Source organism: Nycticebus coucang, chromosome 4, assembly GCF_027406575.1.
Source record: "Nycticebus coucang isolate mNycCou1 chromosome 4, mNycCou1.pri, whole genome shotgun sequence".
Classification (NCBI taxonomy): Eukaryota; Metazoa; Chordata; class Mammalia; order Primates; family Lorisidae; genus Nycticebus; species Nycticebus coucang.
Window position 1 is genome coordinate 9,747,088 of NC_069783.1, and position 12,304 is coordinate 9,759,391.

General features: G+C 34.0%; 1 protein-coding gene across 3 annotated transcripts in view; it reads right to left on the reverse strand.

Moving 5' to 3' along the window:
- Nucleotides 1-12,304, reverse strand: part of ROCK2 (Rho associated coiled-coil containing protein kinase 2) — a 179,648-nt gene that overhangs the window by 25,896 nt on the left and 141,448 nt on the right. For all 3 annotated transcript variants that reach the window (XM_053587319.1, XM_053587320.1, XM_053587321.1), the window contains exons 11-20: nt 12,170-12,181; nt 10,286-10,365; nt 10,075-10,123; nt 9,363-9,498; nt 9,180-9,271; nt 8,698-8,944; nt 8,107-8,213; nt 4,991-5,150; nt 2,161-2,321; nt 1,611-1,795 (exon numbers count right to left, since the gene is read on the reverse strand). In XM_053587319.1, the coding sequence (XP_053443294.1) occupies nt 1,611-1,795; nt 2,161-2,321; nt 4,991-5,150; nt 8,107-8,213; nt 8,698-8,944; nt 9,180-9,271; nt 9,363-9,498; nt 10,075-10,123; nt 10,286-10,365; nt 12,170-12,181 (1,229 nt within the window). The remainder of the gene's footprint in view (nt 1-1,610; nt 1,796-2,160; nt 2,322-4,990; nt 5,151-8,106; nt 8,214-8,697; nt 8,945-9,179; nt 9,272-9,362; nt 9,499-10,074; nt 10,124-10,285; nt 10,366-12,169; nt 12,182-12,304) is intronic.

The following is a 12,304-nucleotide window of genomic DNA, read 5'->3' on the forward strand; positions in this document are numbered from 1 at the left end:
GAGAGATTTAAAAACAACAGACCCATGTGCACTTATAAAGAAAATAAGAAGCATGTATATGCTAAGTGCCATAAATCAGATACAAAGTGTTATTAGAACTGGGGAAGAAGGCAATCTAGATGATTACCTCTTGCACTAATATAAACACTACTGTTAAAACCCATACTATAAATAGCATTCATTCAAATGCTTGTAAACTATATTCCCTTAGAGCCTATGATTTATTGCTTAGGCTCCTGACCAAAGCTAGGCCAATGAGTTCAATCCCAGGCTTGGTGTGCTTTCTAAACTTGGGTTCTCATAAAGTCGAATCAGAATCTCTCCAAGTAAATGTAGCTATTAGATATATCTCATGAGCTTTTAATGGCCAGGTTTTCTATTTAATGGAAACAGATGGCCTAAAATGAGTCAGAAGAATAAAGCTGATGCACACACACACACACACACACACAACAGCAACAACAGAAAACAAAGATAAAATGAAAATGTCTGAATATTGTTCTGTTTTCTACTCCCACTTTTGTTTTGTTTTATTACATTTTATTTTGAAATGGGTCTCACTCTATCACTTGGGATAGAGTGAAGTAGTATCATCACAGCTCACTAAAACAGCAAACTCCTGGGCTCAAGTGATCCTTCTGCCTCAACCTCTGAATGGCTGGGACTGACACGGGCATGCACAACCATGCCCACCTATTTTTTATATTTTTTTATAAAGATGTAGTCTTCCTATGTTGCCCAGGCTGGTCTTAAACTGCTGGGCTCAAGCAGTCCTCCCACCTAAACCTCCTGAAATGCCAGGGTTAGAGGCGTGGCCACTGTGGCTGGTCTCTACTTCCAATTTTAAAGTTGAAATCTCTTGGAACTTAAGAGTCCAAGTTTAGTACTCTTACAAACTCCTTTACAAAATCCCTAACAAGCAAGCTGTCACTGGCCCATTTCACAGGTATGATAAAAGGATCAGAGAGCTTAAAGACTTTTTGCCAAATGTCAGTAACCTAGTAACCAGGGTAACTGATAGTAACACCTCAGTCTGTTTCGTTCCAAAGCCTATTTTTCTTTCCACTCTATAATACGGCCTCTAATCAATTAACTGGGATCCAATGACCTTGGGTCAAGACTGGGAAGAAGTAATTGTACTATTAATAGAATGACTGGGACAAACTTTAACAGCACCTTCACTGTATATTTTTAAAGTATTTTAACAATATGCTTTCCATTTTCTAAGTAAATTTGCTAAGTAGAGCACTAGAATATATCCCACAGAATCATTACGAAAGGCACATAGACAACAGGCTTGAGAAGACAATCCTGAGGAAGCATCTTAAGAGCATGGAGTGGAAATCCCAGACATTTTCTTCTGCTGGGACACCAATGCACATTCTCTACCATCATATTCTAATTAGGCAGCAGCAGTAAAAAACTGTCGAGGAAACAAATACACTCTTCTTGAAGGACAAAATAGTGGCATTGACCACAGTAGTTATACAGAAAGAGCACATTTGGTCAAGAAAGTAAAATGGCCAAAAGAAAACCCCCAGCTACACCAAAATTAGCATAATTTTTATACATAGAAAATTGTGCATATTAAAACTTTGTCCCAAACTTACTTTCGAAGTTCAGCATTTTGTTTTTCCAAGTTCATTTTCATTTCAATGAGATGATTATTCTCTTGTTTTAACTGCTTTTCTGACATTTTTAGTGTGTTAACTTGCTGTGTTTGCATCTTCAAGTCATTTTGTGTGAGGCAACGCTTCTGAGTTTCCTGCTCTATTTTTAATGTTAAGTTTCTAACCTAAAAGATAAATTGTGAACTTGGTATGCAAATAAATTATTTTAAGTTTTCTTATTAACAAAGTGACATAAAATATGGTGATATAAAACAGATTCTTGCCCTTAGGAAGCTAATTCAATTCATAGTAAAACTTTTTTGTGTGTTTCTAAGAATGTCATAAATATATTTGAAAAAAATAGAATTTTTAAGGTATAAATAATTAAATTATGGTTCATTTAGCTTATCATAAAATTCAGTTAAACCTACAGGCTGTAAAGTATTATTTTATAAGAAAATTTTTTAAATTATAAAACCATTATTAGATCTTTACAAATAAACTTACTTTATTAAATACCTCATTAGTTATTAATAAAATTAATACTTACGTCCTCGTTTAGCACATCTTTCTGTTTAAGAAGCTCGTTTATCTTTTGTTGTGACTGTTTGAGGTCACAGTCGAATATAGAGCATTTTTTCTCAGCTTCCAGCAGTAGATTCTCCACTTTTTGTTTTAAAGTCCTTTCCTCCAAGAGCTTCTTCTCCATTTCTATTATAATTACAATGGATATAATCATAAATTTACAAATAAAAGCATATCAAATATATGACACATTATAATAAAGGATGCTGCCTTACATTTTTACTAATTTTCAGTTAATATTTTCATCACTCCTCTCAATTATTTGAAATGTCAAGAATTTCATACTTGAAAATTGAAAGTGCTATTTGCAATATAAAAATGTATCACACTCTGCAATATTATGTCTATTCTAATGGATGCAAGATAATCTACCTTTTGTGTTCTATAATAGGTGCTCACATCTTTAAATATGTACTGTTTAATTTATCCACAATTTTATGTCTCTCAATGGTACTATTTTTACCTTAAAATAATCTAGGTAGAGTGCATGACCTCCATGGCTCTTTCTTTATTAACATATTCTTATGAAGACAGTGAAAATTAAGTTTTAGGGAGATAGTGAAGGACAGGACTCACTATCCTTCTTGAACTTAACTTCTGTCACTGACACTAATTATGTGACCAAAGTGATTAAGCTCTCTGAGCCACAATTTCTTTACCTCTAGAATAAGGAGAATAGCACCTACCCTCCTAGGGATGTTATGAAGATTTTGAGTTAATACATGTGTAGCACTTAAAAGTTGCCTGGCATACAGCAAGTACTTGGTAAGTGCTAGTTATTTAAGAAGAATTCTTAATGACCTTAGAAAATGTTCACAAAGTTTTGCTGTTTTATTTTTTGTTTTTCTTTTTTGAGACAGAGTCTGACTCTATAGCCCTGAAGCTGAGTGCTGTGATTTTTAAAAGAAAAAAACCAAAACAATATAGAAAACGGAGAAAATATATAAAATATTATCCCGATCAGCAGGATTATGGATAACCTGTGTGTTTTTCTTTAAACTTTCCTAATTTTCTAAATGATTTACAACAAACTTTTTATCTGTTTTATTAACCAAAAAGGTTTTTAAAAACTTCTTCCATCTCAAAGAGCAAAGTTTGTGTCTAACCAAGTGATTTCAGTATTATATGCAATTTATTACAGTTAAAGGATTATCTTTTGATATACTGATTAGTACGTTAGTTCAAACCCAAGTAAAGTTTTTCTGCTCTTTCATACCTAGCTCTCAACATCAAATTATTATATATTACAAAGTTTTATTACATAAAAATTTTCAATGTTTAATGAATGGTCTTCAGAAGTATAGAAAGTGTGAAAGAATGAAATGTTCTTCATGTACAACTACTGCTAACGGCTGGCTAGCATTTCTAGGCACTTTACATGTGGTATTATTACACTTACTTTTCATATCAGTGTAATAATATCGTAATTGTTCCTTCACAGGAAACCAGGCACAAGAAGTTTAAGTAACTAGACAAGGCTACCAGCTAGTAATCATTTGGGGCAAGCTATATTCTTAATTCAAGGAGGCAACGACATGTCGTAGAAAGACCAAAAGGTTTAGGCTCAGATTTGAACACCATCTATAACATTCAACAGTGTTTTGTACTCGTGTATAATAATAGGGTCGTCATCTGGCATTCTCATGTTAGTGTTATAATAGTATGAAAAGATACTATTACGTATTATACTGAACTGGTTCGTTTTCATCAGTTCAGAGAATAACCAGTGAATAAAATGTACTCATTTTTTAAAAATGTACTGTAATACAGGTACTGAGAACAGAAAGAAACACGGGGGAAACTTACTGAGGTGACAGAAATATTCAACATCTTATTTTAGGTAGTAGTTATATGAGTGTATCACAAATGCCAAAAATGTTTACATTTTACTGCACATAAATTATATCTCAGTAAAGATAATTCAACTCTGTTTTCTAGGCCACAGACAAGGAAATGTAGTCAATTAGATTTTTTCTAAATAAAATACTCATTTTATTTCTTATCATCTTGAACTAGGGCCATAAATTAAACTGATTTTAACAAGAAAACCTATAATTTTAATTATATGCAATAATTAAAGGCTATTTATTTGTTAAATTATTTATTCATAAGTGTTATGCTTCAATATGAAATGAAATTTCTATTCAAGAGTTTTAAGACTTGCACAAAAATACTTTAAAGTACTGATTTCCCTTGGAATTTCAAATCTGTTATTGTTATAAATACTTTGGAAAACAAGAATTGTTCTAAGACAATTCTAGCATAAAGACTGGTTTGTGGAAAAGTTAACTGTTCTATAAATATTATGCAGCTTTTACCAAACTGGCAAGTAACTACATCATTCCAGAGATCAAAATATTTAGTGAGCTTACATTTTACAACAGTTAGGCTAGCTATTATTTTTTAATCTTTATCTTACATAAACTGGCAAGAATTTTGTAATACAAGCTGGTGACAAGTCAAACCACAATAAATATTATAAAAAAGAATATCTTTCCCAAATCTGTAGATGTATATCTACAACTTCAGTCTGTATACCTATTACTATTTAATAACCATTGAAATATTAATTTATCCTGATCTAAAAACTTGGTCAGATAATTTTGTGTGCCTATCTTAGAAATAATTGTTATAATGATGCAAAGAAAACAAAAATCTAGATGAAGCTTCCCTAAGAGTTTTTTCCCTCTAGTTCCTAATATTTGGCAATAAAACATATTTTTCAAAACCAAAGATTTAATACAGAATCACTTCTTACAAAAGTGCTGCCAAAAATCCTTTTTAAAAATGCATACCTTTCATGGCCTCTGATTTAGCTTCTTCGATGGATTCATAGATCTTATTTTTATCGGCCAGCCGTGCCTTGGTGGCTTTGTGTTCAGCTTCTTCTTGTTCTAAGCTCTGCTGCATCACTTTCAGTTGGTATGTCATGTCTATTTCCATGTTGCTCTTTTCCTATTAGAAATTTAAGATGGCAGCTATCAACAAAAAAGACTGACTTGCAATTTCAAAAACTTTCAAACTGTTAATAGACTTAATAAGAATGTTCAATATTTCCCGTTCCCTCTTCATCCAAACTGCTTGTAACAGCCAAGCCACGTACTCCACTTCCCACTGCCGTCTTCCACACCTCCACTCCACTGTTTTGAAGCTCAATAAATTGACCAACACTATGCTCCATATCAAATTCTAAAGACACTTTTCAGTCTTTATGGTATTTGAACTCACCGCTGCCCTTGAAACAAACCACCCTTGACACTGCGGACACTGTAACCCTCGGTTCTCTCCATTCTACCTGCACCTTTACTGTTACTCCTAAAGTTTCCCCAGCTTAAATGCTGGTTCTTTGGAGGTGGTATTTTTTTGTCTTCTCCTTTAATTTTTTATACATAGCTCAAAGATTCTAATTTTGTATTCTATAGTTTGTATCATAAATATGATATAGGTATTTCTCTATTTTTAAATAAAATCTTTAATAATAAAAATGATTTTCCAAACTACACAATCCATCAAGACAGTAACTAATCTACTCTACTCTAAGAAAATCACTACTCTACATAATCTAACTCTTCAAATATTTCTAGCTCCCACTACCATAATTCTGAAATTTAAGACTAAAGTGTATTTGCCATTGTCTCCTCTAAATGAGCTAGTTTTCCTTTATTCTTTATTAATTAATGGTATCACTATATATCTAGTCACCACCTACAAACCTGGTACTCATCTTGACTATTATTCTCCTGCCACATCTAATCAATTATAAAGTGCTGCCAAATATTCCTCTCCCAAACATTTCTCAAAGTCCCTTATTTTCCAGCCTTTTTTTTTTTTTTTTGAGACAGAGTCTCAAGCTGTTGCCCTGGGTAGAGTACCATGGCTTCACAGCTCACAGCAACCTCAGATTCTTGGGCGCAAGTGATTCTCTTGCCTTAGCCTCCCAAGTAGCTGGGACTACAAGCAGCTGCCCCAATGCCTGGCTTTTTTTTTTTTTTTTTTTTTTTGCAGTTGTCATTGTTGTTTTAGCTGGCCTGGGCTGGGTTTGAACCCACCAACCTTGTTGTATAGCACTCTTAACCACTGAGCTACAGGCTGCCCAGAAATTTCTTCATACCATCTGATTCCTAAGATCTATTTAAATTGTTGCGGGAAGACAAAGACCAATGGAGAGAACAAACACCAAACACCGTATTTAAGAGGGAAAAGCTTTTTTTTGTTGTTTAGCAGGCCCGGGCCGGGTTCAAACCCACCAGCCCTGAAGCAAGTGGCTGGCGCCGTAACCACCGAACTACCAGCCAGAGGAAAAAGCTTTTATTCAGCCAGCAGAATAAGTGGCATAGAAGAATTCAAATTGTATTTTCCACCTTTTAACGACTGTACTAATTAAGTCTCCATTACTGAAAAAGTCTTCTGATTATTCTCTGAACCTCTGACTTTGTACTTCTCAAATCTGTTTTCCACATTAACATCCAGTGATCATAAATATACTCCTAATAAGAGTATCCAATCTAAAGCCCTTAAGTGGTTGGCCCATTACTTAGAGACTATATTCTAAATTCCTTTCTTTCTTTCTTTTTGAGACAGAGTTTCACTCTGTTGTCCTGGGTAGAGTGCCGGGACATTAACATAGCTCACAGCAACCTCGAACTCTTGGGCTCAGGCAATCCTCTTTTCACAGCCTCCCCAGTAGCTGGGACTATTAGGCACCCACCAGGATGCCTGGCTGGCTTTTCTATCTTTTAGTAGAAATGGGGTCTCACTGTTGCTCAGGCTGGTCTACAACTCCTGAGCTCAAGCAATCCACCCACCTCGGCCTCTGAGAGTGCTAGGATTGCAGGAGTTGAGCCACCACACCCAGCTCAACTGGGTGAGCTCATAAGATTGTGAATATTCTTGATAGAGTATTCACAATCTTATGTGAGCTAGTTTAAGCTTACTCCTGTGGCCTCACTCTGGCCACTGAATTCTCCATACTCTTATGTGAGGACCACATCTTCCAGCCAATTTCAACTCAATGTCTTTTTTTTTTTTTTTTAAGTTTCATTGGAATATAGCCACACCCATTTCTTTATGAATCACAGCAGGGCTGAGCAGTTCCAACAGAGACTATGTGTATGGCCTACAAAAGCCAAAATATTTATAATCTTGGCATTGAAAGATACGATTTGCTGACCCACTACTCTATATTCCAGAAATATTGAATAGTTTATACTTAAGCAAACAATGCCTTTTTAATTTTCTATCCTCTTTCTACACTACTGCACTAGACTTATCTGTGTACTTTATTATTAGTTCAAAAATTACCTATTAAATGTGACATTATTAAAGGCAAAGTCTACATCCTGCTATCTACCACATATGATACACAAAATGTTTAAACACATGAATCAGTAAGTGAATGAAAATAAAATGCTAACTGCACAGATCCTAGAAATCACCCCTGGTTTAACAAAAACTAAATGCTAAAAGTCGTGACTTTATATTATGTTACTTTTAAGACACGTTACAAGCCAAAATTTAAGTTTTACTTGGATCCCTAGCGAGAAGATCCTCAGTACACATATTCTAAGAGAGTCCCCTCTGCCATGAGCATCCAGCAGACAGAAGGCTGCTTATCCAGGGCTATGCAAGCCTGATGTAGTGCCCTTTAGCACACAAGTCTCAACATGAAAGAGTCCATCAACATGTGGAAATTTTCCAGTTAGTGATTTCCCTTATTTTATTCTTTTATTTTTTTTATTTTGCAGTTTTGGGCTGGGGCCAGGTTTGAACCCGCCACCTCTGGTATATGGGGCCGGCACCCTACTCCTTGAGCCACAGGCACCACCTTGATTTCCCTTATTTTAGATTAACTTTTCTAATCTGACATTGTAGCAGTATGTTCTTACACAAAAATATAAAGCTAATGTTTTACCTTTTCCAAATCAGTAAATCTCTCCTGCAGTTGTCTCTTCTCCAGCTCTACTTTTGCTAGTAAGATTTTACCATTCTTTACATCTTCTTCTAGGCCAGATATCCTACCTAAAAATTGCAAATTGTATTAAACAATAAATCCACAAAGTACGTACATTCGAAACATATGGAAGCCACTTCATATTTTCGAACTGTTATTTGCAAGCAGGAGTCTTGCACTTGTTGGTATTGCACTCTACAGTTAGTTCAACTGGAATCCCATTCTACCATCTGAGGAGTCTGATACTTAGAATCATACTATTTGAAAGTAAAACTTTTTTTTTTTCAGTTTTTGGCTGGGGCTGGGTTTGAACCTGCCACCTCCAGCATATGGGGCTGGCGCCCTACTCCTTTGAGCCACAGGTGCAGCTCTGAAAGTAAAACTTTTATTCATAAAATGTTACATCAGCGTATTTCTAATATTCTAACTTCACATAACAGAGTTGTATATTCAGAAATGTGCTACTCCAGCACATTATCTATCATCTAAAGCTATTTCTGAAATACATATCATCAAGATTAATTTAAGTGCAATCACTCACTATATTAATACCTTGTAAATCATTAATTATCTCTGATCCATGGGTCCGGTCTCTTCTTTCAGATTCCAGAGCTGACTGAAGATTAATAAATTCCTTTTCAAGTTTTAACTTGGCCGTTTCCAGCAGGCAGTTTTTATCTTGTAAATCTCTATTGTTAGATTCCAGCTGCTGAATCTGTTTTGAACTTTCTGCTTGGGTTTTTCTTAACCGGGTTGCAGTATCAGATTCTGTGCGCAGCAAAGCATTGGTTTCATCCAGCTGTTATTCCATTCAAAATCAAATGAACAACAACAAACACAGGTGTATATAATGAAAATACATCAATTTATTACCCATTACAAACTATTTAAAATAAACAAAAGCCTAAAACTATTCTCCCTAAGGATTTCTCTCTAAAATTAGAGGCCTTTTGCAACACTGCCAGGTAAAACTAATGTTTACAGGCGTCATAACTACTACTCAACATTCTTATTGCAAACTGAGATCAACATACTTGTCTCTGGAGTTGATTCACTCTCTCAGTGGATATTTGAGAGCTTTGATTTCTTTTTTTCAATTCTTCAAGTTGATCTTTTAAGCTGTTAACTATGATAAAAAGTATTTTAGTGCAAGCTTCAACACAACATAGACACATTTAATTTTTCTTGAAAAACATTTACTATTCTACACCACAAACCATCATTTTCCAAATTCCGTTTCTTGTCTGCTTCGTGATCTGCTTTCCGTTGATACTCTGCATTTTTGTGCTGAAGAAGTGCCTTTTCTCTTTCTAATTGTCGTAATGCTGACTCCACATTTTTCCTTAAGGTAATCTGAAAAAAATGCTTAAAGTCATTATCAACCAAGCATGTATAAAAATCAAATTAAAAAAACAAATAAAAAATACTTCAGGTATTCCAACAGATAAAAAAGACCTAAAAATAGCTACCACCGCTTTTTTTGTTAAAACTATGTTTTCCATGTTTATAAAACACTCCCCTGAAATGATCAAGACCATCAAGGTCAAACTTTCTACAACTTTCTATCACTACTGACCCTGTGTTCAGTCTAAGCCTAAAATGTTCTGAATAGCAATTAAAATAAAATAAAAACGCTGGTCATTTTCGGTTTTTAAACCATATCATTAACTATATTATCAATGTAATTTTTAGTTGAAATATCTATGTATACTACATTAACTCAAGTTTGCAAAAGCATGATCAGAAATAAGCCTATAATAACATGGTTACCCTGTAATTTTAGCCCTGTCCACCAATTCTACAAAGTACGTTTTACTGTACATCAAGATATGGGTATGTATTATCATGGTACAAAAAGAACTCTATAGGTAAATCACACATCAAAGACTTGTTAACAAAATTGTTAATAAAAGCATAGGACAACTGTACCTCTTCTTCTAGCTCCTTTGCTATTTTCTCAAGGCGTGCATTAACAGATCTAAAGAATTTCAAAAAGCACCAGTAAATAACTCTAATTTATAATTAAAAAGTCTATAATTTTAAAATAATTACATATTTACTTTACTTTGTAACTCTTTTCTTAGTAAAATGTTTAAGCTTAAACGTTACACTGTAATACTGAGTACTTTACAAAACGTACTTGCATTTCTGCTCTAGTTCCTCTTTGGCTTGTATCTCACTGCTAAGGTGTTCTTCTAACATATACAGTTTTTTCTGAATCTGTCCAAAAAGTGAAAAACTATAATTATAAATTTTGGTCATATCTGAAGATGAGAAGCTTAAAGAAAATAATTATAAACTCATTTCATTTTCTGGCTCAACACACTGTCCTCTACAATGATACAGTATTTGTACCTTAATGTGACTTTTACTGAAAACTCCTCCATGCTTTTTCTCCATCACTGTACACATGTATAAACACTTATGTACACATGCATGAGAAGCTCGAACTTAGGCAGAATCCTTCTATGACAGCAAGTTTCAAATTCATTATAAATAAGCTGAGCATAGTGGCTCACACCTGTAACCCTCGAAGGCTGAGGCAAAGAGATCGCTTGAGGTCAGGAGTTCAAGACCACTCTGATCAAGAGTAAGATCCCCATCTCTACTTAAAAAGAAAATAATAATAAGCCAGGTGTTGTGGTAGGCACTAGTAGTCCCAGCTACTTGGAAGGCTGAGATAGGAAGACTGCTTAAACCCAAGAGTTTGAGGTTGCTGTAAGCTAGGCTGATGCACAACACTCTAACCTCAGGGAACAGAGTAAGACTATGTCTCAAAAAAAAAAAAAAAAAATTAATTACAAATAAATAATATCATTTCTGGTATCTTCCACTGTTCATGAATTATTTTTTTGGAAATATTTTCACTATTTGTGCTAATAAATAAAGATAAAAGGTCTACATCTGAAAAAAAATGTTCAGAATATTCAAATGAATATGCTCAAAAATATATTACCATCCTTAAAAATAAAAATAAACACTTCTTTTGTATTTTCTGACACTATGCTAGGCACAGTCCTGTAGAAGAAAATTGTAATCAACAACTTTTGAATAAACAATGGCTAATTAACAATGCAAGGATACAATTCAAAACAAATAAGAATAAATTATAAATGTCTTATAAGAAAAAATAAGTGAGGTGATAGTTATGTTTATCAGTTTGATTTAAGCATTCCACATTGTAAATCAGATCATCACATTGTGCTCCATAAATGTACACATGTATAAACACTTATGTACACATAAGTCACAGTTGTGACTTAATTAAAAATTAAATTAAAAAAATAATGGCTAATTAATTACAAGTCGTCATCTAGGTAGTTTTCCCTAGCTACATCTATCTTTAAACAAACTTACATTACAGGAACTATAAACAATCCATTCTTGGAACATTATTTCTGTTTTAAAGAATTGAACCTTTTGAGTTCCTTAGACGCAATGTTGGGCACTTTACAAATGTTCTCGGTAATCCTCATAAAAATCCTAAAAAAATATTATACCTACTTAGTAAACCGAAATTCAAAAAGGACGAATAACTAGACCAAAACTACATTGCTAATAAGTGGCAGTGCCAAATCTCCAATGCAGGTCCATAGACTCCAACACCAACTTTCAGTCCAGTAACCTTTCTAGTGATCAGGTTCTCTATGGTTTGAAATATTTCATATATCTCAAGCAAAATTCTATCTTCCCATAATAAGAATTTGCAGGCTAGTGAAGTAGTTAAGTTTAATTGCTGTTGCATTAGTATTAATTTGAGCACACTGGTTATCACATGCTAATCATATGTTCCTACCACCAGTTATACATCCTTGGTCAATAAAACAAGAAAATTACAAAATATACATTTTAAACAGAAGATCCATATGCAGAATAATCAAAGGGATACGTGGTAGTAAAAAGGTTGGACACTTCTCTTTCGGGTAGATGTAGCACTGCAAATGTGGGTCAGACATGACTCTATCACGGCCAGCATGATCAGTTTTTACCAATTTTTTCAATATATTCACCAGCATCAACATACCTCTTGACTTTCCTATTTAAAACAAAAAACAGAGAAAACATTAAAATGCTTGTTGTGCTTTGCAAAATTCCCAAATCATACTAAAATTATCCAACCTACTATTTTAGTTTTCCTAAGTGTGAAGAAAAAAATGTT